Below are 23608 nucleotides of genomic sequence, written 5' to 3'. Positions count from 1 at the left end.
TGGGTTGATAGCTTTCTTCTACTGTTTTCCCCAGAAACTGTTAGGAACATTATACTGAGTCAGGCCCTTTCTCCACCTGGCTCTGTATTGTGTACACTGACTGGCAGCTGTTCTTCAGGGTTTCAAATAGGAAATCTCACTCAGCTCTACATGGAGATGCTGTGGATTGAAATTGGAGCCATTCTGCAAGTAAAGCTAATGCACTGCCTCTGAGCTATGGTAGGGTTACCAGATGTCCCCGTTTCCCGGGGACAGTCCCTGGATTTCATCTAATGTCCTCGGGAAGCGTGGCAGCCTCAGCAGCCCAGAGCCAGCCTTGTAGCGCAGTTAGCTCTGGCTAGCTTCAGAAGCTGCCCGCTACCATGTTGCCCGCCATTTTGCCTTGCTGGAAGTCCCCATATGATGTGTTGCACACAAGGCTCATCATATGGGGACTCGGAGTAGGGGCTGAAGACACGATGCTGGGTGCTGTTGGCGGGGTCATTGAGCTTGGTGTGCTGCTGCAACTTGGCACTCAGCTCGTCGGCACTACTTCCCAAGGCCATTGGCCTGGGCTCCGGTTCGGCCTCCAGGTGGTGCTTGGGCGGGTGCGGCTGCTGCTAGGCTTCGTCATTGCGCTCCTTGACTTGCAAGTGGTGGCTCAGTTTGTAGGCAGATGAGAGGTGAGCAGGATAAGAGCTGATCCGGCCCAAGCATGCCTCCTCCTGCTCACTCGCTGCCGGCTCTGTCCCGGACCCGCTGACTGGGCGTGCCATGACACGGATGGGCGGCCGCTGGATGATGCCTGCGCAGGAGACGCCCAGACAGACAGGCAAGGCAGCAGGAGGAGGGGGTTCTGCTAATGCTTACTCCCGAATAAGCCTGTAGGGGATCGCAGCGCAAGGAGGGAGGGGGGAAGCACGGCTAGCGCTCCAAGAAAAGCTGGGACCCAGAGGAAGGCCGTGCAACAGAGGAGACCACAGAAGAGAATGTATTATTTCTTTATTTTTTTAATAACTTTTTTCCTCTTTTAAAGAAACATTGATTGATTGTGTCCCCGGATTCATTGAAATAAATCTGGTAGCTTTAAGCTATGGCCCTTACCCGCCAAGAGCCTTGCTAATCCTTGCAATGACAAGCATCATAACTAGCTCGGCATCTATCTGACTTTGTAAGATAAGTCTGTCCCCTTGATCGCATCTCTGCTGCAAAAGCTTGGGTGGGGATATGAGCTTGCCAACCACCCACTTTTACCACCAGGCTGACTCCTGAAGCAAAGCACTCCCACACCAGCAATTCATAACAGCTTCATTACCGCAAAAGACCTCGTGTTTCGGTGGATGGAAGGGAAGGTGGAGGTGGGCAGAGGAATCTCATTTTCATTGCAACTCCATATTGTAGATTTTTTTAGCTGGGAAAATACAGTTCCTCAGAAGCAGAGTTCTGCTCTTCAAAATGTCATCTGGATCAGCTGTGCATTCCAGTTAGTAAAGGAAAGTTCCATAGTCGTTAACTCCATGCTTATACAGAGGAAACAAGGAACAAATTGGGTGGGGGGGGGGATGTTGGGGTAAAGAGAGAAGTTTGTTCTCTCTGAGGATAATGGGTGTTGCTCTCATTTCCGGTCTGCCTGTGACAGGTTTACTTTACCCAGTACACTTTTTTTTTTTTGTGAAACAAGTTTGGGAAACCAACTGGGTCACAGTGGACAGATGAAGATTAGCTTAATCTTATCGTAACATAACTGCTACCATTGCCTTTTGAGGCGCCACGTAGGCAGTCTGAAATTCAGTGCCCTGTCAGACATTTCCCTTTTCATTTTATACACGGACATGTGTCTATTGTATTACTTCAAGTATTAACCACTTTGGGGGAGGGACCACTTCCCCCTTTAAAATGAACGTTCACTTACAATGTAACACTTCAAACTTTTCCTCTTCCCTTTTCGTGTCCAAATCCACAAGCAGAAACAGCTTGCGTCGTTGTTATAAAGGCATTCAGAAGTATTTTATCTGCTTAGATTTCTGATGCAGAATTATTATAATTATTACAATTGTGTGTATGGGTGCACATTTATACCTTTAAGAACACAAGAAGAGCCTGTTGGGTCAAACCTTTTAGTCCACTGTCCTGTTCTCACATTCACCAAACAGATTCCTGTGGGAAGCCAATTCCAAGCAACTGGTGTTCAGAGGCATGCCGCCTCTAATAGTGGAAGTAGCCATTGTTAGCCTTCTCCACGGTTTCTTTCTAATCCTTTTCAAAAGCCACCCTAGTTTTTGGGTGGCCCTTCTGTGGAGGTGAGTTCCATAGCTGAACTATGCAGTGTGTGACGTGATTTATTCTCTCTGTCCTGAATCTTCCGACAAATTGCTCACCCACAATCAAGAATGGCACTATGGAAGTACTTTTCAGATAGCCTCCCACTCCCACAAAGTGCAGAAGACGTTCCAAAAACGTGTGTGTAATATGCCAAATATAATAGGCCAATGTAGCAAAATAAGTTAACATACAGTTAAAGGTAAAGGGACCCCTGACAATTAGGTCCAGTCGTGGCCAACTCTGGGGTTGTGGCGCTCATCTCACTTTATTGGCCGAGGGAGAGGGATACAGCTTCCAGGTCATGTGGCCAGCATGACTAAGCTGCTTCTGGCGAACCAAAGCAGCACACGGAAACGCCGTTTACCTTCCCGCTGGAGTGGTACCTATTTACCTACTTGCACTTCATGCTTTTGAACTGCTAGGTTGGCAGGAGCAGGGACCGAGCAACGGGAGCTCACCCCGTTGCGGGGATTCGAACCGCCGACCTTCTGATCGGCAAGTCCTAGGCTCTGTGGTTTAACCCACAGCGCCACCCGTGTCCCTCAACATACAGTTAGGCAGGTCTAATGATTATGATGCCTTTTCTGGAAAAACTGGAGCTCCTTAGTAGGTGGGAGCAATCATTCTCTCAACTACACCTGCTTTGCCCTTAAGGGTGTAACCTATGACTGCCACTGAAATGAATAATGGTTTTGTGCCAGGACCAAAGCCAAAGCAATTTGTTTCATATAGCATTTGTAGTTGTGGTTTGGATTTCATTTTTATTGACTGTGCTCTTTGTACCTGCCTTGGGATCTCTTCATAGGCAGGAAGAAGAGATCTTTCAAACAAAGAAGTGATATGAGCAGTGCAGAAGTCATGTACTTCACAGATAATGTTACAGTTGCGGTGAACGCAGCAAGCGTGATGAGCAGGGAAGGAAAGCAGCAGCAGAGTCAGCTGTAACTCTGCATCATATTCAAGTGTGAGATCAAAAACACCCCCTTTATGAGCTTTGGATTTAAGCAGCTAAGAGTCAGTAACAAAACTGCAGTTCTTCTGTGGTGTTTACTCCAGGCTGTTCTCAGCAATGACGTGAATTGCCTCTTCTAAACCACCATAGTTTTCCTATAGTTTCTTTACTTCTGAACCAGTCTTTTAAAAGTGTAAAAAGAGAACTGTTCTTTCCAAGCACAATTCCAAGTGTTGGTGCTGACTTTTAAAGCCCTAAACGGCCTCAGCCCAGTATACCTGAAGGAGCGTCTCCACCCCATTGTTCACCTCGGACACTGAGATCCAGTGCCGAGGGCCTTCTGGCGGGTCCCTCGCTACAAGAAGTGAAGTTACAGGGCCTTTCCAGTAGTGGTGCCTGCCCTGTGGAATGCCCTCCCATCAGATGTCAAAGAGATAAACAGCTATCTGACTTTTAGAAGACATCTGAAGGCAGCCCTGTTTAGGGAAGTTTTTAATGTTTGAAGTTTTATTCTGTTTTTAATGTTCCGTTGAAAGCCGACCAGAGTGGCTGGGGTATGTATAAACAAACAAACAAACAAACAAACAAACTTATCATCATCATCATCATCATCATCAGTTCAAAGGCCCATCTGATCCATCTTTCTGTTATCCCATTGGCCAAATCACAAGTGCTGTTGGGCTTAAGAGCTGCTTCCCATTGCGGGAAGCAGCTCTTAAGCCCAACAGCACTTGTGATTCCCAACAGTCATTCAGAAGCTTACTGCCTCCAATACTGGAGATTTGCTGTGACACCTTAATGCTGCCATTCTGCTACAGGGCAAGACAAATAGTGCAATGCACTCCTGAGTTCCTCACCTCCGTATTCCTTTCCAAACATAAGGAATATAGCTGTATCTTTCATCTAAAAATTGCAGAGGTCATCAAATGAAATCTGAGCTAGTGGAGCTGAAAGCTTTCAAAACAGTAAAGTAATTTCATGACCCTGCTGATATTTAAACATAGTATACCAGGGGGCAGTTCTAGTGGTATCCAAGGATGACAAATCACTTTGTTTATACATATCTAGCTGTTGTTGCTTTTTAATTCCTGCTCTGCAGAAGACTTCCTGTATCAATGAACATAGTTTACTGAAAAACCATATGAAAGAATTGACTGCACTATCCTTTAATACCAGGTTTTGATTTAGCCATGCAGAGCTGGCTTTGTTCTAGTAAGCAAATTTTTAGCAATCTTTTCTCTGGTATGGACACCAGTCAGAATCAACAGTTAAAGAGGTGCAATGAAACTCCTATTTCTACCATCTGGAAGACTTGCATATAGGTGCAGCTTAGCGTTTGCTCTAAGCATAATAAATCTATTTGGAAAATACAAAATAAATAGTGGAATAATCTTGTGGCAGAGATTCATGAGAAGCAGCTGCAATCTCTCTTATCCCTGCCTCAAAATCGAAATCACGGCCCCTTCTCACACATCTCTGCTGCAAGACTATTCCACACTTTCCCGTGTATGATCTAAGATTTATCATGCTTAGATAACTGTTGTCCTCCAGATGTTGCTAGACTCCAACTGTTATTAGCCTTTGGCTAATTAAACATGGCCTTTTAAACTGGGGGTGGGTATGGTTTTTGATTGTTACTATGGTATGTATTGTTGCGTTTTTATATTGCGATCCCCTGCAATCCTCGGATAAAGGGTGGTAATAATAATAATAATAATAATAATAATAATAATAATAATATCAGTCCCCGTCTTATGGACAACAGATAGGTTATGGGATTTGCACTCCAACATCTGGTTCCTCGCCAACGTTTCCACTCATTTATTCCTAGAGTGTGATCTTCTTATTTTCCCTACCTTCCACAACCCTCAGTGCTACACTTTCATCTTCCATAGGATTTATTATTATTTTTTTTGAGGGGGTAAAATAAAAATGGCATTGAAATGCCATTTATTGCTTATAAATTCTAAGATGCATGGAGGACGAACCAGAAAGATAGAGACAGATCAGCACTGCTAGCCACTCAACCAAAAAAATAATGGCCTAGTCAGGGCTTTGGGGTGTTTTTTTTACCCACTCAGATGGTTCTTTCATAGCCATTTTCCATAGGCTCTGTTGAGCTGTTATAGCTAGAGTAGTAGACTAGAACGAAGAGAGGTTTACAGCAGCAGCTGATTTGCTATACATTCCTCCCTGTGTTAGAACCTAAGGGCAGACTCATTCCTTCACAGCTGCCAGCACCAGCCACAGGCAGTAGCAGTGTGTGTTTCGGGGTGCTATTGGAGTTACTGCTGCATATGGGGGATGGGGAATGATTGCTCCTTCCTGTTCACCCACATGGACTTGACCTCACCACCCTGCTGGCCCAACCGTGTCCAGGTAAGTATCAGCAGGGTACACCACTACTAGCCACAGGAGTCTGCCAAGTCCTGCTCCCGGCTGGACTAGCTCAAGATATTTTGCTGCCTGAGGCAAAGGAGCAGATGGTACCCTCGCCCAATCCACATACAGAATTCAAGCAGATCAGCATGTTGATGTGACCTGGGTGATCCTCCATTGTACCTGAGGGCAGCTAGTTAGCTCAGGAACTGTAGAGCAGGCTAGCTCAGGGGGAAAGAATGGCAAGCTGCTGTGGTCCCCAGAATCAGCTGTCTGTCTCATGGCCTAGCTAGCCCTGGCTCCCTTCCTTAGTATCAGAATGCAAGTTTGCAACCTTAGCATACAGCAACAACCACAGAACAGAAAGAAGGATGAATTACCAACCCGTAACAAGAAGATTTTCAAAAAGTTCATTACTCAGATGTAAAATGTGACAAATGTCTTCTAGAATATTCTCTAAGCAGTATCTAGGTGAATGAAGTGTCTTTGTTCATTCCATCCCCACCAGTCTGTACCCCCTAATTGGTCCCTAGATGTTGGACTACAACTCCCATGATCCACTTCCAGCTTAGTCAATGATCAGAGAAGGTGGGAGTCCATTAACATCTGTAGACCCAAGGCTGAAGAACAGCCCTGACCTACCAGGTGCTGCCACAAACTAGGAGTTCTCTGACTGTAGGATCAACAAATGCTGAGGGACTAACTTGGTTTCCTTACGTACAGTTTCATTCTATTAAACATACAATTTTTCAAGAGATGAAGGTTGCAGTCCTATATTCCCCCTAGGGTAAGTCAGTTTCCAATGTAAAATACAGGCTTTCTGCGTAAAACCGGAGCTGGGAGTTCCAGGATGCCGGAGAATCTGCTATCTTGAACGCCTCTGCTCACCCAATACTTACCATTACCAATACCTCTTTAAAAGCAAGATTGCAACCGACAGACACCAGAGCAAGAGAGAGATGTCATGCTTACCAAATGCATAGCTCTACAGGCATGAAATCACAAGCTACTGGTTCAGATGCCATCCATTTCACTTGTGTTCTGATTTTACAGATGAGTGGGTAGATCCAAGAGCAAGGCTTTTCAGACTTGTTAATAAATATATTCAAGAGGCTTTAGTCCCATACAAGAGATTTGTTCAGCCATATGTCAGGAGCTTGAAGGGAACATTTTGTTTTGTTTCACGCTGGTGGAATATTAAACAGCAGAAAGTACCAGGAAACCAATGCTTTGAACTATCTAGAAATGTTCTAAAGTAGGATTTAGTGACAACTGCATTTCTTTCAGCACCCCTGCTTCCCAACTATCTTTCAAAATTAGATTTATTTGAAGAATTAATATTCTGCTCTGTTAAAAAAATATATCTTCATAGTCTTGAAATCTACTAATTGTAGGGATTAAGCACAAAAAGGCACATAGAAATTTAAGACTAGATATGATTAGATTAAATCTAAGATTGGACCTTTCAAAATACTTAATTGACTTGGGTTCTGCTTGTGCATAAACACACACTCAATTTTAAGCATAAACGGACACAGTGATTACATTCAAATTGGCTCATGCACTTCTCTTTGCTCTCTCTTACTGTGTGTGATTAGTACATAACCTTGTAAACTGCTTTGAAGGGTTTTTTTTTTACATTCAAGCAGTGTATAATTTTTATGAAATAAATAAATGGCACACCAAGATCCAGACTTGTGCCAACAGTAAGGCAGACTTTCTGGCTTTACATTGTTAATCAGAAATGTCCACCTGCTTTGATTGTCCCCTGTCAAGAATCAGATAAACCAGGAAACCATGGCTTAACACAAACTAGGGATCATGTATTGTTGCTCCTTAACAAGTCACAAGAAGCCATGGCTTGTTGTTGGTTTGCTGATGGTGGCTTGTTCAGGAGCAGCAAACCAATAATGCTGGTTTGGATGTACTACAAAGCCAAGGCTTCCTGGTTTGCTCATCTCACTCACAACCAGGGAGGAGTGAAACGGAAGGAATCAAATACACTGTTCATTCCTGCTAACCCAATATAAGGCAGAAAATCTGCATTATCACGGCATACAAAGGAACCAAGGTGAGAAAAGGATCCCTCTGTTTAAGGGTCTCTTACACCTAAATGATTTGCATATTAAATAGTCAGATTGAGCCACATCTGTTATCACAACTGGGAAATTACTTGCACAGTGCAGGAGTACTGTCCCCCACATTGTTGCCATTATGCTGGTACATTGTAGCCATCTGTGGTCTAAACCACAGAGCCTAGGGCTTGCGGATCGGAAGGTCGGCGGTTTGAATCCCCATGACGGGGTGAGCTCCTGTTGTTCTGTCCCAGCTCCTGCCAACCTACCAGTTTGAAAGCACGTCAAAGTGCAAGTAGATAAATAAGTACCACTCTGGTGGGAAGCTAAATGGTGTTTCTGTGCACTGCTCTAGTTTCACCAGAAGTGGCTTAGTCATTTATGGGCATACACAAGTAATTGCTAGATACATCAGCAGGAAAGACCAAGGAATGGTTTTAAGCTTGTAGATATGTTTTGCGTTAACTGAGACAGGTTGCAGGTTGTGGGTGTAGTACAAAGGATCACTGTGCCAGTGGAGAAGCAGGAATTGTAATTTTATCCTGAAATCCTATTCATACTTGAGAGCAAGCCCCACCGAACATAGTGAGACTTATTTCTGAGTATGCATGCACAGGATCAAGTGGTTTTCTCAGATTTCAGGGTGTAGCTGAATGAACTTGAAGGATGGGAGTCAAGGTTCTACCCACCTAGTTGCTTCTCAGTTACTGTCGCGCAAATCAGGGTTCATAACTAGAGAACTGCACTGGGGCACGCTTCCCAACACAACTTGCCTCCTGCAGTGTTATGCCATAGCACAAACAGGAAAGCCTTTGATGATAACTTTAGATAGCAAACTTGTGCAATCAAAGGCTACGGGATGATACAACAGCTGAGCACTTTCCGTTATGATCAAAACAACTCCCTCTGACATAATCTAACAACAACAAAATCCCCATCTCCATCTTTCCACGTCTCCAAATCTTCCTGGGGCACTTCTTCCCTAGTAGAACACAGGGCAATTTGCTAAATTCACAGCTGGACTGACAACAATTACTTAGGACAGGAAATGCCACAAACGCTGAATAGCTAAGCAAGCAAAACACTAGCCCAATGCAGGAATCACAACTGGGAACAGAGTGTTTAATTAGAAGCCATGATTTATTTATTTTGATTTTGTATTTTTAAAAGAAAATTGCAGGACCAGGAAGAAAAAGGGGAAGAACTTTTCTTGCCCAAAGAAACATGGAAAACAAAACGCATTGCTTGATCCAGGCAACAATCTTGACTGGGTTGTCAACCTTTAAATGTGTTTGCTAGAAAGCTGAAGATGGGTGAAACTGTGAAATAATTACCAATGGATTTCAATATGAGATCCAGTATAGCGAAGAAATCCCTGAGCATTATAGTGGCAGGAATGAGTGCTGGACATGTTCAAATTTCTATGCTAAACTGCTGACATGAACTTCTAAATGCTTTTCTTAACAAGACAATTAGATACAGAAGTGTGTTACTAATTTCTCAGTGTGTATTTGTGGTAAAGGTTTGCTTCATATTCTGTGCATTTTGCCCTTGCAGAGGTCGTTGTGGGTAGCTGGTGGCTTTAGTGATTATTAATATGAGCTATAAAGCAGTGCCATTCTTGCAAAAAGTCATCTGTTGCAACACAAGCTCATGCTACTCTTATCTGCTTAATAAGCTTCTCTGCTAACAATGTAGTCTAGACAGTACCAGATAGTCAAAGCTATTTCTTCTTCAGTTTTCCAGCACTTTGCTATAACTTGCCCCACTGTCAGCAAAACAAATACAGGGCTGGCCCTACCATTAGGCAGAATGAGGCTGTGATGATTGTTAATCCTTCTATCACTTTAACATCCTTGTCTCATTCACCCCAGTGAAAATTATTCTTACTTCCATTTTACACATGGGAACCAAGGCCAAAACTATCCAAGTGTTTGCTGTTGATTAACTTAGTCTCAGTTTTGTGCTATTTACTAGGCCACACCATGTGCAGGTATATACAAGCTAATACTGGCAGTTTCCATTACACAGAAGTCATTTCGATGGTTTGGGTTGGTTATTCTGCCAAGGTCAAAATCTGTACACTTACTACCCAGAACTCCACCCTAAACGGTTTTACAGTGAAAATGTCTCTGTGGCATCCAGTTCTATTGTATCAAAACACCAAACAGCTACGATATCTTTCTTTGGAAGAAGAATGGAAAACAGTAGAATAGATAGGCAAAAATGAATATGCTACTCGAATTAAATGAATTTAAAAACCATGTATTTTACAGCATCATGAAATGTGAGAAGCTTACAGCACACCAGCTTGCTTAGCATTAACAGATGCATAATTCATATGATTAGAAATATTTTGTCAAAGGTGGGGAACTTGTGGCCCACCAGATGGACCCCCAGCAGCCAATGACTGAAGTTAGAATTCAACAACAGCTGAAGTGCCATAGGTTCTCTATCCCTAAGTAGTAATGGCATTTCAGGGGTTAACAACATGGTGCCCACCAGATGTGCTTAAGACTCCAACTCCCATCAGCCCCATGGCCAATGGTCATGAATGTCAGGAGTTATAATCCAGAAACATCTGGAAGGCACTTCATTGGTTATGCCTGATTTATTGTATTTCTTACCCATCATAAGGTTCCTGAGTAGGTTACAACTACCTGTATATAAAATGCAGAATCAAAATAAGTTAAAAGTTAAAACCATTTACAACCAGAAGACTAGCGTGTACACACACACAAACACACACACACACACTTTATAGTGACTAGAAACAAGACAGAAATTTTAAATTCTTACAGCAAAACATTGTGGCTTCCACCTTTATCAGTTCTCAGACCGAATGACATCAAATATATTAGTTAACTGCTTCAAAATTCTATAGCTAGGTCTCAGTATTAGCACATTTAAGCCTCACAACTTATTTTCATCTTCATTTCCCCTATCATTATTTTTTATGTATCCCCCCCCCCCCACTGACTAGAGAAAGAACTTTTTGCTGTTCTGCAAAAGGAGAATGCTTAGTATAAGTCAGTGATGTGCAAAAGTTCAATGGCAGTTTGGTAGGAAATATCCAAAGACACCTAGTGGTTTCCCACCTCTGGTGTACACTGTGTCTGATTTTCACCCTAGCCCTCCTCATTCCACACACCAACACTTCAGATGTCCCTTTCATTCAACCAACAATCACATTTGGTCCAGAAATGCCAACGTTACTCCTAACTAAATGTATATAGGCTTCAATCCTTAGTGAAAGTACCTTAGATTTGGCAACAAGGATAAACTGGAAACATTAAATGAATTGTTTGTGCACATTTTTCTAATTTGGGTGATTTGTAGCTCCTATAAGGATTCTACGCACTCTGTGAAAACAAATTTGCAACTAATTCATACTGTATACACTGATGCCTGCATCTTTAGGACTGTAATCCACAAGGCTAATTAAACCAAAGTTGATTCCAATATTGCAGGAAGTTGGCCATATCTGGTATTGGGGGGCCACTTGGAAGCCACACACTGAATTGTTATTAAAAGAAATAAAGCAGCATTTCACTTCCTGCTTTTGTAAATCCATCTCCTAGTTGAAGCCAATTGCCTCTAAACATTTCTTTTCCTTATTAAGAGAGAACCCCCTCTATTCATGGCCATAATTCTTCTCGGTTCTCAGACGTAAAACAATCAAAGTTAATACTCCATACATCAGTGCTAGATTTCCAGAAATACAAATGGAAATCCAGCCCGTTTCCCCCCTCTCGCCAAGGTTCATTAAAGCAGAAAGTTCAGCATTTCAATTTTCATCTTTCCAAGAAAGACATCCTTCACTGAGCCACGGTCCTTCTCTTCCTTAAGCGCTTCTCGCCTCGGGTGAGATCTTTCGGTCCTCCACAGCTGCCAGCCAGCCTTTGTCACTTTAAGTAGTCAGGCAGAGTGTCAGCAGCGCAGCGGAACCCCAGGTTCGAAGCAGAGCTGTCAGGGGTGTTTTGGCTTCGGGCTGTGCATCGATACCTATAGCAGTAGGACTGAGAGGGACAATAGTGACATTACCACGGGTGCCAATTAAAGGGTGCCAATTCATTAGCTGAACATGGCAAAGTAGCTCTGCACTGGGGAGATCCTATATCAGCAACAAGGAACATGTGCGGTAGCCTCCTAAAAAATTGGGGCCTGCCTGAAACGAAAAATCATAAACTAGATAAATTAGCCCGTCTTCTTAAGGGATTGTCTTGACAGCCTGCCTCTTTAGGATGAGAAGAAAAATGGTTAGGTTCTCTCCTGTGCACTACTGATGTAAAGGCTTGGCACCAGTTTCACATTTCATGGCTTTTTCACTCAGGCAAATATTACTGGAGCTCAACGCCAACAAGCAAAACAACACCTTCTGACTTTAAGAACATCCTCCAACTCTACAATTTTAGAAGAGTTTGGATCTGATATCCCGCTTTATCACTACCCGAAGGAGTCTCAAAGCGGCTAACATTCTTCTTTCCCTTCCTCCCCCACAACAAACACTCTGTGAGGTGAGTGGGGCTGAGAGACTTCAAAGAAGTGTGACTGGCCCAAGGTCACCCAGCAGCTGCATGTGGAGGAGCGGGGAAGTGAACTCGGTTCACCAGATTACAAGTCCACCGCTCTTAACCACTACACCACACTGGCTCTGTTTTATGGTTCTATTTTGGTAATGCTTCCAGATCATCCAGTACCCTGACTCTCAAGTAGTCACAGATTGGACCCCTTCACTTTTTCTGCCATAGGAGACTATCAAACCTGTAACGTTTTCCTAGGTGTATGATTCCCCTTGCCTAGCAGCATCTGTGGGAAGACGTAGTCAAGCCAGGGCTGCTTTTCATGTGTCTCCTGGCGCGTGATCTGAAACCCCTTTAGTAGTCAGGGGTCTTGGTGTCAATGTTTTACCACCTTTGAATGAGCCTCTAAGAAGAATTGTCCCTTTCTCTCCACTTTAGCTTCTTTTAAAATCCTCCTCCACACTTTTTGCCCTTTTTTTAAAAAAATTATTCTGTCATGGACTGTGCCTCCCTAGCAATCGTTTCAATCTCCTTGGGGAGGCCTGCCTTATCTTTTGAGAAGTGCAGCTGTAAGAGAATGATAGGAATTTTGTTGCCATAGTGATCTCAGCCCCTTGTAATCCTTTAGCATATCTGCTGTGGAGATATGTAAGGCAGCAGTATCTGTGTGATATATTTAGCGATGGGGAAGTGGTAACAGAGAAATGCTGTTGGTGTCCATACCTGATGTCCACAACCACATACCTAGTAGAGATTCTGGGGTTATGGGGTCTATCTGTAATATACATACATATACATACACACACACACACACACACACACACACACACACACACATATATATATATATATATATATATTCCCTCTAATACAGCTAATGGGACACAAATCCCCCCCATAATTTTGCAATTGCCTGTTATCCCTATTATCTGAACACTTTTCAAATTGCATCCAAATGGATTTGAACTAGGAAAAAAACCCCTCATGCTTACAGAGCACACAGTTTCAATATTTGTTACCTGCTCCCCCCCAATCCACTGCAACCCTCCAAAAGATGTGCTGCTGAGAGTTGGGGGACCCTCTAGAATAGTTTGGGAAATGATACTGAAGGTGGTAGGATTGACTGGCGAAATGCTTTTCACTAGTGCAAAGCACCCATTGGATACAACCCACTGACTCGAAATAAATCCCAATATCTTGTTTACATATTTATTAAAACACATTAAAGTCAACAAAGTTGGCAGTTTCAACAGGTTGGAGTGTATTTATCTGAGAATACTTCCAACACATCTGTAAGTGTATCTGTAACCCTACTGTAGGTTTGTGCTTTAAGCATTTGCAAGGCTGGCTCAGCATGAACAGATCCACTGAAATAAACTAATTTGGACTTTAATAGATAGCTGCGAGCATTGGCTTCAGGTTGCACACGGGAGAAAACCTTATTTCATGGGGCAAAACTCAACCACCTATTATACAGCCAAACTCTTTCTATTGATCCTATTTAGAAGCTATGTGATAGTATAGCAAATTTTAAAATCCAATTATCCATTACCATTCACAGAAAGACATAAACCTGCATTTCTTGTATGTGTTTGCCACAACCACCGACACACCAATCTGCATTTGATGCAAAGACTAGGCCTGCTGTCCTGGGATTCTTGGGAGGAAGGGTGGGATACAAATCTAATAATATAAAACAAATAATAGACCACTGGTTTGTTTGTTTTTTGCCAACAGAGGCTTATCTCAAAATAGTACACACATTATTACAATATACCATGTGAGATCTTGATTAGAAGGGCCATCCAGTGCCTAATCCTGTAGCACATAATCACATGTGATCACAGCTGGATCACTCATAGTCTATAGCCAGTAACCCCCAATGGGATTTATAGCTTAATAAACAGATTCAACCTTTCTGTCTGAGCTGTAGCCCAAAATGTTTACTTAATGACAGTGATTAATGATAATGACCTGATGCACTCTGTAAGGCAAATCCATAACTGGATTTGGTTTGCCTGTGGCCACCCTATTAATTTGTGGCAGAAGACAGAAACTTACCGAATAAGGCAGAGGGTTCTGCTTTCGGTTTTTTGTGTTTGACTATCTGAGCAGCACTACATTTAGAAAATCCAAACATTTCCTTATGTGACTGATTAAATTGATACAGTCAGCAGTTGTTGGGACGCATGACATCAAGATGACTTTTCCCATTAAACGAGATCAGTCATCAACACTGACTACTCATTTTCCTTCTGCATTAAAACTCGGCTCACGGGTCAACAACTGCCTTTGAATTAAGATGACCTGGAACAGAGAGGTAATGACATATGTCTAGGAGAATCTTATTTAATTGACTGAAAACTTAAGAAAGAGGAAGGGTGGACCATACAGCTGTGCCCTGGGATTTCAAAAATTGCCAGTCAGTGTAGAGATTCAATTAATTTGATATAGCAAGGATGGGCTAAAAGTGACATGCCAGAATATACAACACAACCATGAGCTACAAGACACACGTCAGTGTAATTTCATATCTCCTCTCAGCTACTGTTGATGCTGAGAATCCGCTTTCCCTCCGGAAGCTTCTCTCAAACTCATCACGGTCCCAGTTTTCTTCACTCCCTCTGCCCCTGGTCATCCACTGCTTAATCTATTTCCCTTTCCACAATTCCCGCAGCTGGGCCTGTAGCCATAAGGTTACTGCTGCATTCCTTCTAGCTTTAATATTTCTGTACCCAGAACCTGTAGGCCATTCACGTACCTCAATAGGCAAACTCTGTGTATTATGGTCGTTTCCTTTACTGACCAGCAAAATCTAGCTTCCCCTCAACAGTATTGCTGTTGCTGTGCTCTCCTTTGGACGCTTCTGCTTCTCCAACACACCCTGCCCTGGATTATTGCTGCTGCTGCAATGGCAGCACTGACGTCCTTGCATCACCCTGCCACTTCAAGCCCCTGGTCGCTCCCTCTTCTCACTTACAAGTTCATTTCAGGCACTTCCCTTTCCATCTCTGTGTTGCTGTGATATGTTGTCATTGTGCCTTGAACGGCCTCCCGCAGTGCCTCCAAGAGACCACCTCCCCTATTTCCCTTAAGTGCCTCCTCCATGACAAACTCGGGAGCAGCTGCAGGACTGTAAGACCCCAGGGCCTCCATGAATTGGTGGGCAGAAGGGAGACTGTAAACCAGCACACCACAATTGGGCAGGTGCTTTACCCTCACACTGAAACAAACAGGACGGGCAACCTAATCATATTCATGCGCTGCAGAGGGCGTGAGGTAGATCACCCTTGGGATCCCTTCCAACTCTATGATTCTATGCTTACTCTGAACAAAGTCGCAATGAATGAGTTCAATAGGCCCTTAAAAATGTGTAACCTTCGTCTAGATCGTGTCCAACCTTTGTGTTTTGCTCTTTTTTGCAAGCTATAATTTTAAAATCCTGGCACAAACCGCATATTGTAATGTTAAGCTTGGGACTGGCAAGGTATAAGGTGGGAAAACACAAGGCAATACAAGTGCAAGGTCTGTGTGCTCCTTACAGGTAGATCACTTTGATTGCTTCATAAAGGCAGGTCACTTTGAACTGTTAAACTTGCGGAGACATCTTTGGACAGCAAGGAAAAGTGTTGTGTTAGTATGGCTGCTTTCTATCATAACACTTTGTCAGTTTCTCTGTTTATAGGTTCTTTTATTTTCACACCCAAACACTGTTTACTGACAGGCAAAAGACAAAGAACAAATCTGCATATAAGATCTCTAAGTAAGCTTATGCCATTTGACCTCAAACATTTATTGCTGGGCGTATGAAATCTTTTGTACAGTTGTCGTGCTGAAACAAAAGTGGCTTTGAAGAGTATTCTACTATAAGTAATAGGAGGAAAGGGAGGTTGGGAGTTTATGGGCTCAGGAGGGGATAATTCAGGTTGGTACTTTCAGAATTCAGAGAAAGTTTCTTGGCTTATTTCAGATAATCTCCTGCAGATTTAGTCTCAGTTACCTTACCTATGTCTAAATCCTAGAAATGGATAGACAATCCAGAAGTAAGGTTTAGTAAATGCACTGCTTCGTTATACTGTGCTTTCTGACCCTGAGATAACAAATGACTTTTCACATGCTTAAAAAAAGAAAAGAAAAAAGACTACACTATCTTCAGTAGACTCTAAAATGGGCCATATTACTCATCTGTAAAGAAAACTGCAATGCCGCTGTTAATTTAATCAAATCTGCTAATTAATGTGTGACATTGATTTCACCCCAAAATAAAACCTGGAACATGTGATCTGAAAGTAGGAAATGTAAGCTTCCTATGGAGGATAGGTTACAGATGAGAATCTTAAAGTGTGTTTTAAAACAGGACCTTTCAAAGCACCCAGATGAAAAGATAAACACAGTAAGATTAATTTTTAATTAGAATAAATAAAAATGGGGTCATAGCTGTGACTTAGGTGGGTTTTTTTCCTAAGAATTATGCTGTGTGGTTCATTGGAATTAACCAAATGATGGAGATGGAGGAACATGCATTTCCTATTACAATGCTGTGCAAGAAGTGTTTCATATCAATTAGTGGTTGCTAAGAATGTAGGATTTATTTCTTTATCATTAACTTCTCTTATATTCTCGAGTTTTTTTCACAATCTATTTAACAACTTCTCCCAAAACTTTCATATTTAAGATGAGAAGAATGCAAAGGTAGACTGCTTGTCTGTCTTGTCTCTGTACTCAATTCTTCATCATAAGGCAAGGAGGGGAAACCTGTGGCACCTCAGATGATATTTGAACTACAGAGCCCATCTTCCCTGACCATGCTGGCTGGGACTGATGTGGTTTGGAGTTCAACATCATCTTGAGGGTCATAGGTTCTCCTCTTTTTTTTCCTTTGAAGGTGAGTAGTCCAGCTCTAGCAAAAGTTAGCTTCATAAAAATTATTGGAGATCCCACAATCTTAAATATAGCTTTGTGGCTGAGGTGGCTTACATTCCTACCTGCAATAACTTTCCAGGCCAGAAAGCGTGCTATTTTAAAAAAGAAAAGAAGGGAAATTAAGCATTTAGCTAAGATTTTCTCTTGGTTTCCTCTTAGGTTAAAACACATCTCAACACCCAAGGTTGGGTGTGAACTACTGTAGGGTCATGTGAGGACTCTGTTTAATTACATAGCTCCTGCAGAATATAGTTCACTATCCTATAAAAACAGCTAGCATCCTTGATTTTGGAGGCCTAAAAAGTACACTATCATCAGGCTCAGCAACTGAGAGTCTCCACATTAGAAAACCAATCGCTCGGCTGTCATCCTGGCATTGTAGTGGTGACAGGAGCCAGAATCCTAACTGGTTGTAAGACCATGTTTTAAAAAATAAAGTACAGGTGTCCTGGGATCTTCGAGAGGTGGTAGGTACATATACACAACCCACCAATAGCTTCTTCCCTCAATAGTACACTCCTCTTATTCCAATCAAGGGGCGCAGGTGGCACTGTGGGTTAAACCACAGAGCCTAGGACTTGCCGATCAGAAGGTCGGCGGTTCGAATCCCCGCAACGGGGTGAGCTCCCGTTGCTCGGTCCCTGCTCCTGCCAACCTAGCAGTTTGAAAGCACATCAAAGTGCAAGTAGATAAACAGGTACTGCTCCGACGGGAAGGTAAATGGTGTTTCCGTGCGCTGCTCTGGTTCGCCAGAAGCGGCTTAGTCATGTACGCCGGCTCCCTTGGCCAATAAAGCGAGATGAGCGCCGCAACCTCAGAGTTGGCCATGACTGGACCTAATGGTCAGGGATCTCTTTACCTTTACATTATTCCAATCACCATAGCTCTAAATCAACCTGCCAAAATAATCTTCTTCATCATCTCCTTCTTCTGGGGATGCGTTGAGGACTTAGGTTTGTCAGCAGTAGGGAACCTCCAACCCACAGGCCTAATTAGCTGGCCAGGCTTTTCCAGTTCGCCTAGAAGCCCGTTTTGGCCAAGCTACACCCACCTACTCTACATCTGATGTATGAGGAAAGTGCAAGCATGGCTGGGCCATAAGAGCTGCAGACATTGCTGATCAGCTGGAGGCACCTGCAAAGCCCAGAACTTGCTATGCAAGATCCACGTGCTATGCAAACTCTGACAATCAGAGGGTTTTTTGTGGGGAGGGAGGCCTTCAAACTACTGCACAGGCGAAACTGAGTTGCCTGACACCCTTGTGACATCAGGTGACTGACATCAGGTGGCCATAACTAGTTGTCAAATTGGGGCAGGGAGATAAGGATCTGGCTCACCCACCAGATCCACTTCCTCACCCCTAAGAGTGAGATGGGCTTTGTTTGTGATTCAGCATCATTCTCCTTATATCTTTAACACAGTTGCACTTGAAGAGGCCCCGGTAGAAGCTCAATTTAAAGAAGCACTTGTGCCAGCAGTTGTGTGGGTTGGCTGCTGGAGTAAAAGGAAGATTGTAAAGTTCCTTGCTGTCTTAACTATGCAAAAGTGGGACAGCTAAATTGCCGTCAAGCTAAAATTAGGAGACAACTGATATTTTATCTCAGCTTAGATAAATGGGAATTCAAATTAACAGTTCATTGTTTTATCTCTCCACCCCATTTGTCCACCCAGAAGTGCTTCTTCTCAGATATGCACCACGAGATGCAATTCTCTCTGTGTGTCATTTTATGTCACTAATTCTCAGGCGTACAAAATAAGAGCCTATTGCACAGCAGCAGATTGACAACTGCCTTTTAGCATTACCTTGTGGCACATATAGGATCCTCCTTTCTTCACTCGGTCAGTCCCTGTCGGGGGTCCTTTCTGTGGATGGAAAAATACCAGTGACTGATCATCTGTACAAAACTAGGAGCAAACACCACCCAACAGAGAGGTAGAAAGGAATTAAGAGATGTTCTAATCTATGTGTAAGCAAACTACAGCTGCTTGGCAGGCGGGAGGGGGAGGGGGGTTTGAAAAAGCTTGAAAATAATTACATTGCTCAGGACTAGAAGACAGTCCAGCGTAATTGCTCCAGCCAAAGTGCAGCAGTGACTGCATCAGTGTCTAATTGCTGCTTTCTTCTGTCAAGTCTGCAGCAAGCATGTTATTTTGGTTTCCCTGGGTAAGTTTATAACATGCTACTCAGAGTTCAGTGACACTAAAGAAATTGTGGTGATGGATTGAAAACGTATTAACAATTAGTATAATTCTGTCCAACTTGCTGTGCTCCTGTGGCATATAGCTTTAAGATTTGTGCCAATTTAAGAGATGCATCACTGTGATACATTCACCTATTTGGTGGTAGTCCATATTCCCATTGCCGATCAAAAGGTCGGCGGTTCGAATCCCCGTGACGGGGTGAGCTCCCGTTGCTCGGTCCCTGCTCCTGCCCACCTAGCAGTTTGAAAGCATGTCAAAGTGCAAGTAGATAAATAGGTACTGCTCCGGTGGGAAGGTAAACAGCATTTCCGTGCACTGCTCTGGTTTCACCAGAAACAGCTTAGTCATGCTGGCCACATGACCCGGAAGCTGTACGCCGGCTCCCTCGGCCAATAAAGCGAGATGAGCGCCGCAATCCCAGAGTTGGTCACGACTGGACCTAATGGTCAGGGGTCCCTTTACCTTTACCATATTCCCATAATGTGTGCCGCTATCAGCATATCTCTCGGGACCTGAGAAGCATATAGATCTCGCCCCGCTCCTGCTTTCAGACAGGTAAAAACGACACACATTAACTATCACATGGTTAAACAGATATTGTACAGCCAGAGAATGTTCTATGGTGGAAAACTAAAATGAACCATGCTCCTGCGAGGAAAGGTTATCACATCTGGGGCTTTTAAGTTTGGACAAAAGGTGAGTAACAGGGGGCATGGCAGAGGTTTATAAAATCTTGCATGGTGCGGAGAAAGTGAATTCTCCTTTTTTGTATCACTAGAAGTCGGGTCATCCAATGAAGCGGAGTGTTGGAAGATTCAGAACAGACTTCTTCACACAGTACATACTTAAAACTATGGATTTCCTCCCACAAGGTGTAGCGATGGCTACCAAGTTAGATGGCTTTGAAAGAGTATTAGACAAATTCAAAGAGGATAAGGCTATGCCATACCTCAACTGACATAGGCAGTGTACCTCTGAATACTAGTTTCTGGAAATTGCAAGTGAGGAGAGCAGTGATGCACTGTGGTCCCCCTTTCCCATAGGCCTGGTTGCCCACTATGCTGGACTCAATGGGTCTTTGGCCTGATCCAGCAGGTCTCATCCTATGCTCTTAAACAGCATGGCTCTGGGGAAATTTTGTTTGCTTTTGAAAGTACTTGCTTTCTGAGATACCACAAATGGTCGAAGCCCTGGAAAGCCAGTATTCTACTACCAACACAACCTTGCTTGCCAAGGTACCAAATAAAAGGCCTGGAAAGAGATTATTCAGGAACAATTGCATAGCTGCTAATCAACCCAATTTTGAATTGACAAAACACGTCATTCCTCAAAGAGTATAGCTGGGTAAGAATCATTCCCTTGCGATTTGCCAGGTGCACGTACTTTAGCATTTTGTGATTTAATAAAGATTACAGGTCAGGCAGTAGATAACAAAACCCTGTGTGGAGTTTAATTAATTAAGAATTAAGGTTTAAAAGGACTCATTCACCTCAAAAACATACTGGGCAGAAACTGTAATAACCAACTAATTCTGGAATTAATCTTGAGCTACCTTAATTCTGTAGGCTATGTGCTCTACTCCATTTTTTAAAAAATTGACATTCTGTACTAAGGTAACCCAAATGATGCTCCAAGAATAGCCGAGCTTTACAACCTGTATAAACAAGGCAAATTAATGGAACTGGTAAAATTATGTTGTTTTTTGGTTTGTTGTTTTAAAAAAGAAAATCATTGCTATCTTGAAGATCGATTCAGTAGAAACTGCTGGATATAAACCTTTTAGTAAATATATCTGATCATATTTTTTGTTGTTGTTTGTTTATTTGGCTTCTGCTAGTCAACGTAGAAGTGGGAAGAGGTACACAAAGGACTAAATCCTTAAGCAGTAGAAATCTGACAAAACAACAACTGGCCCTTTCCTGCTTTGGCTCCTGGGACCCTCAGAAAGCTCTGCAGCCCTGGGGAACAGCAGCTTCCCAGCAGCTGCCAAAAGGTGATGTCTAAAGGAAATTACTAATGCCAGGAACCTACAGCTTTGTGTAAAAAGAGTGCTTTAGAGCTGAGGGGGACATGGTGTGCTGAAAAAAGTACCAAACAGGGCCAACAAAAATGACCAATGGACTGCAGGAACTCCTCTATGAGGAAAGATTAAAACATTTGGGAGTTTTTAGATTTTAAAAGCTGGGGAGTAAGGTGAGGACAGGATAGAGGGTGAATAAAATTATGCATGGTGTAGAGAAAATAGACAGAAGTTTCCTCCCTCTCCCATAATTTTGGAACCCAGGAGCCATCAAAGTGAAGCTGAAGGGTGTAAGATTCAGGATACTATAGAATTTTCTACCACAGCTTTAAAGGGGGATGGTGGTGGAGGGGAAACATTGAAGGTAAGGCTGTTCAGGGGTACCAGCCATGATGGTTGTGTATACGTCCAGTATCAAAGGTGGCACGCCTCTAAACACCAGTTTCTGGGGAGCACAAGGGCAGAGAGTGCTGTCATGCTTCAGGACTTCCTAAAGGCACCTGGTGGGCCACTGTGAGAACACATGGAATTCTAACACATGGAACACATGGGCCTTTGGCCTGATCTACATAGCAGGGTCCCTTGGGAACAATTTGCAAAATGGTGACATGGGGATAGGGTTTAAGATGCTGGCAAGGCAAGGACTGTAACAGAACCATACTCTAAATGCAAGCTAAGGTGTTGTTGGGAATGGCAAGGAGGGAGAAGTAAAAAAAAAGCTTTCTAATATTACAAACTTTGGGAAACTTATGGGTGAAAACGATCAGTATGATGTTATTTCATAATGTCATTGGAATTATTAGTAATTAGCATTGTTAGTACTACTATGTGTTCTAAATGCATCCAGGGTCTGAGGACCAAAAGAATCTCATGAAAAGCTTGTAAGCAAAAAAAATGAAAAGAGAGATCTATGCAATAATTACATACTTCTCTCTTTTCATTTTTTTACTTATAGGCATTTAAAATGCAGAAAAATAAGGCAGAGGGAAAAAAATATGCACCCCTCTGTTTCTAGTATTATTTGGGAACTCCATTCAGTTCTGTTTTTGTTTGTTGATGCTGCTGAATCACAGCATCCGTGAAGTCCTTGATTTCAGAACTGCAGGGAATGAGCATGATTCATGCTGCGGTTCCACCAAGACTGAGCTGGAGTCCTAAGAGTCAGAGGAGGGGACAGAGAGATACTAGGACAATGGTTTCACCTTGAATAGGTCTCCTGGTTTGGTATGCACACCTGGGGCTGGCCTTGAGGACAATTCCATCCTCCCACTCTGAATCCTTGGGCTGAATCGCCTGCAGAATGCCAGGATCACAACACCATTCTTGCTTCAAAGGGTACTGCCCACACACTTTCAAGCCTACCTTCAGTCAAATGCTCTATATACAAGAATTAATACACCAATGTGTGTTTTATATAAGAAGAAACTGCTGGATCAGACCAGTAGCCTATCTAGCCCAGCATCCTGTTCTCACAGGGGCCAATCAGATGCCTACAGGAAGTTCACAAGCAGGAACTGAGTACAACATTCCCCACTTCTGTGGTTTCCAGGGACTGGTATTCAGAAGCATAATGCCTCTGTCAGTGGACATTTGGATCCCATCTTTCCTTCCTTGTGACTGGCCCAAGTCACTCAGAAAGCTTGATGGCTGACTGAGAATTCAAACCTGGGTGTCCTTTGTTTTCGTTTGGCACTGTAAGCAGAAACCAAAGCAAATTGTGTAGTTCTCTGCCTGCTACCACATCCCAATCTTTTTCTCCCCTGTACCCACTCAGAAGAACGGCAGTTTGTTTGTTTGTTTGTTTCACTGGATATGCAGAGGGTTGCGAGATAGTCTCATTGTTCCCTACAAAAGAGTTAGTTTAGGATTGTATCCAACATACAGTGGTTACCTGGGGTTAAGTACTTAATTCGTTCTGGAGATCTGGTCTTAACCTGAAACTGTTCTTAACCTGAAGCACCACTTTAGCTAATGGGGCCTCCTGCTGCTGCCGCACCGCCAGAGCACGATTTCTGTTCTCATCCTGAAGCAAAGTTCTTAACCCAAGGTACTATTTCTGGGTTAGTGGAGTCTGTAACCTGAAGTATATGTAACCTGAACCCGAGGTACCACTGTACTCAGAGTAGACCCAATGAAATTAATGGACCTAAGGTAGCCATGTCCTTTAATTCCAATGTGTCTACTCCGACTAACATTTGGCTACAACTCTTAATGTCACCGAAGGTTTCAGGTT

The 23608-nt window shown here is 43.0% G+C and overlaps 1 protein-coding gene across 3 annotated transcripts in view; it reads right to left on the bottom strand.

The window, feature by feature from the left end:
• Positions 1-964: 964 nt before the first annotated feature.
• Positions 965-23608, bottom strand: part of SUMF1 (sulfatase modifying factor 1) — a 71300-nt gene continuing 48656 nt past the window's right edge. The window contains exons 8-9 of one of the 3 annotated variants that reach the window (XM_079963868.1): positions 18957-19016; positions 965-1499 (exon numbers count right to left, since the gene is read on the bottom strand). In XM_079963868.1, coding sequence (XP_079819994.1) covers positions 1464-1499; positions 18957-19016 — 96 coding nt within the window. In that variant the 3' untranslated portion in view covers positions 965-1463. Of the gene's footprint in view, positions 1500-8828; positions 11727-18956; positions 19017-22425; positions 23068-23608 lie in introns of those variants that run through there. The other 2 variants (XM_079963867.1, XM_079963869.1) reach the window with 2 other exon arrangements.

Source organism: Podarcis cretensis, assembly GCF_951804945.1.
Source record: "Podarcis cretensis genome assembly, chromosome: 2".
NCBI classification, from domain to species: Eukaryota; Metazoa; Chordata; class Lepidosauria; order Squamata; family Lacertidae; genus Podarcis; species Podarcis cretensis.
The sequence above is the reverse complement of the archived record's forward strand: the minus strand, read 5'-3'. Positions and strand labels throughout refer to the sequence as shown.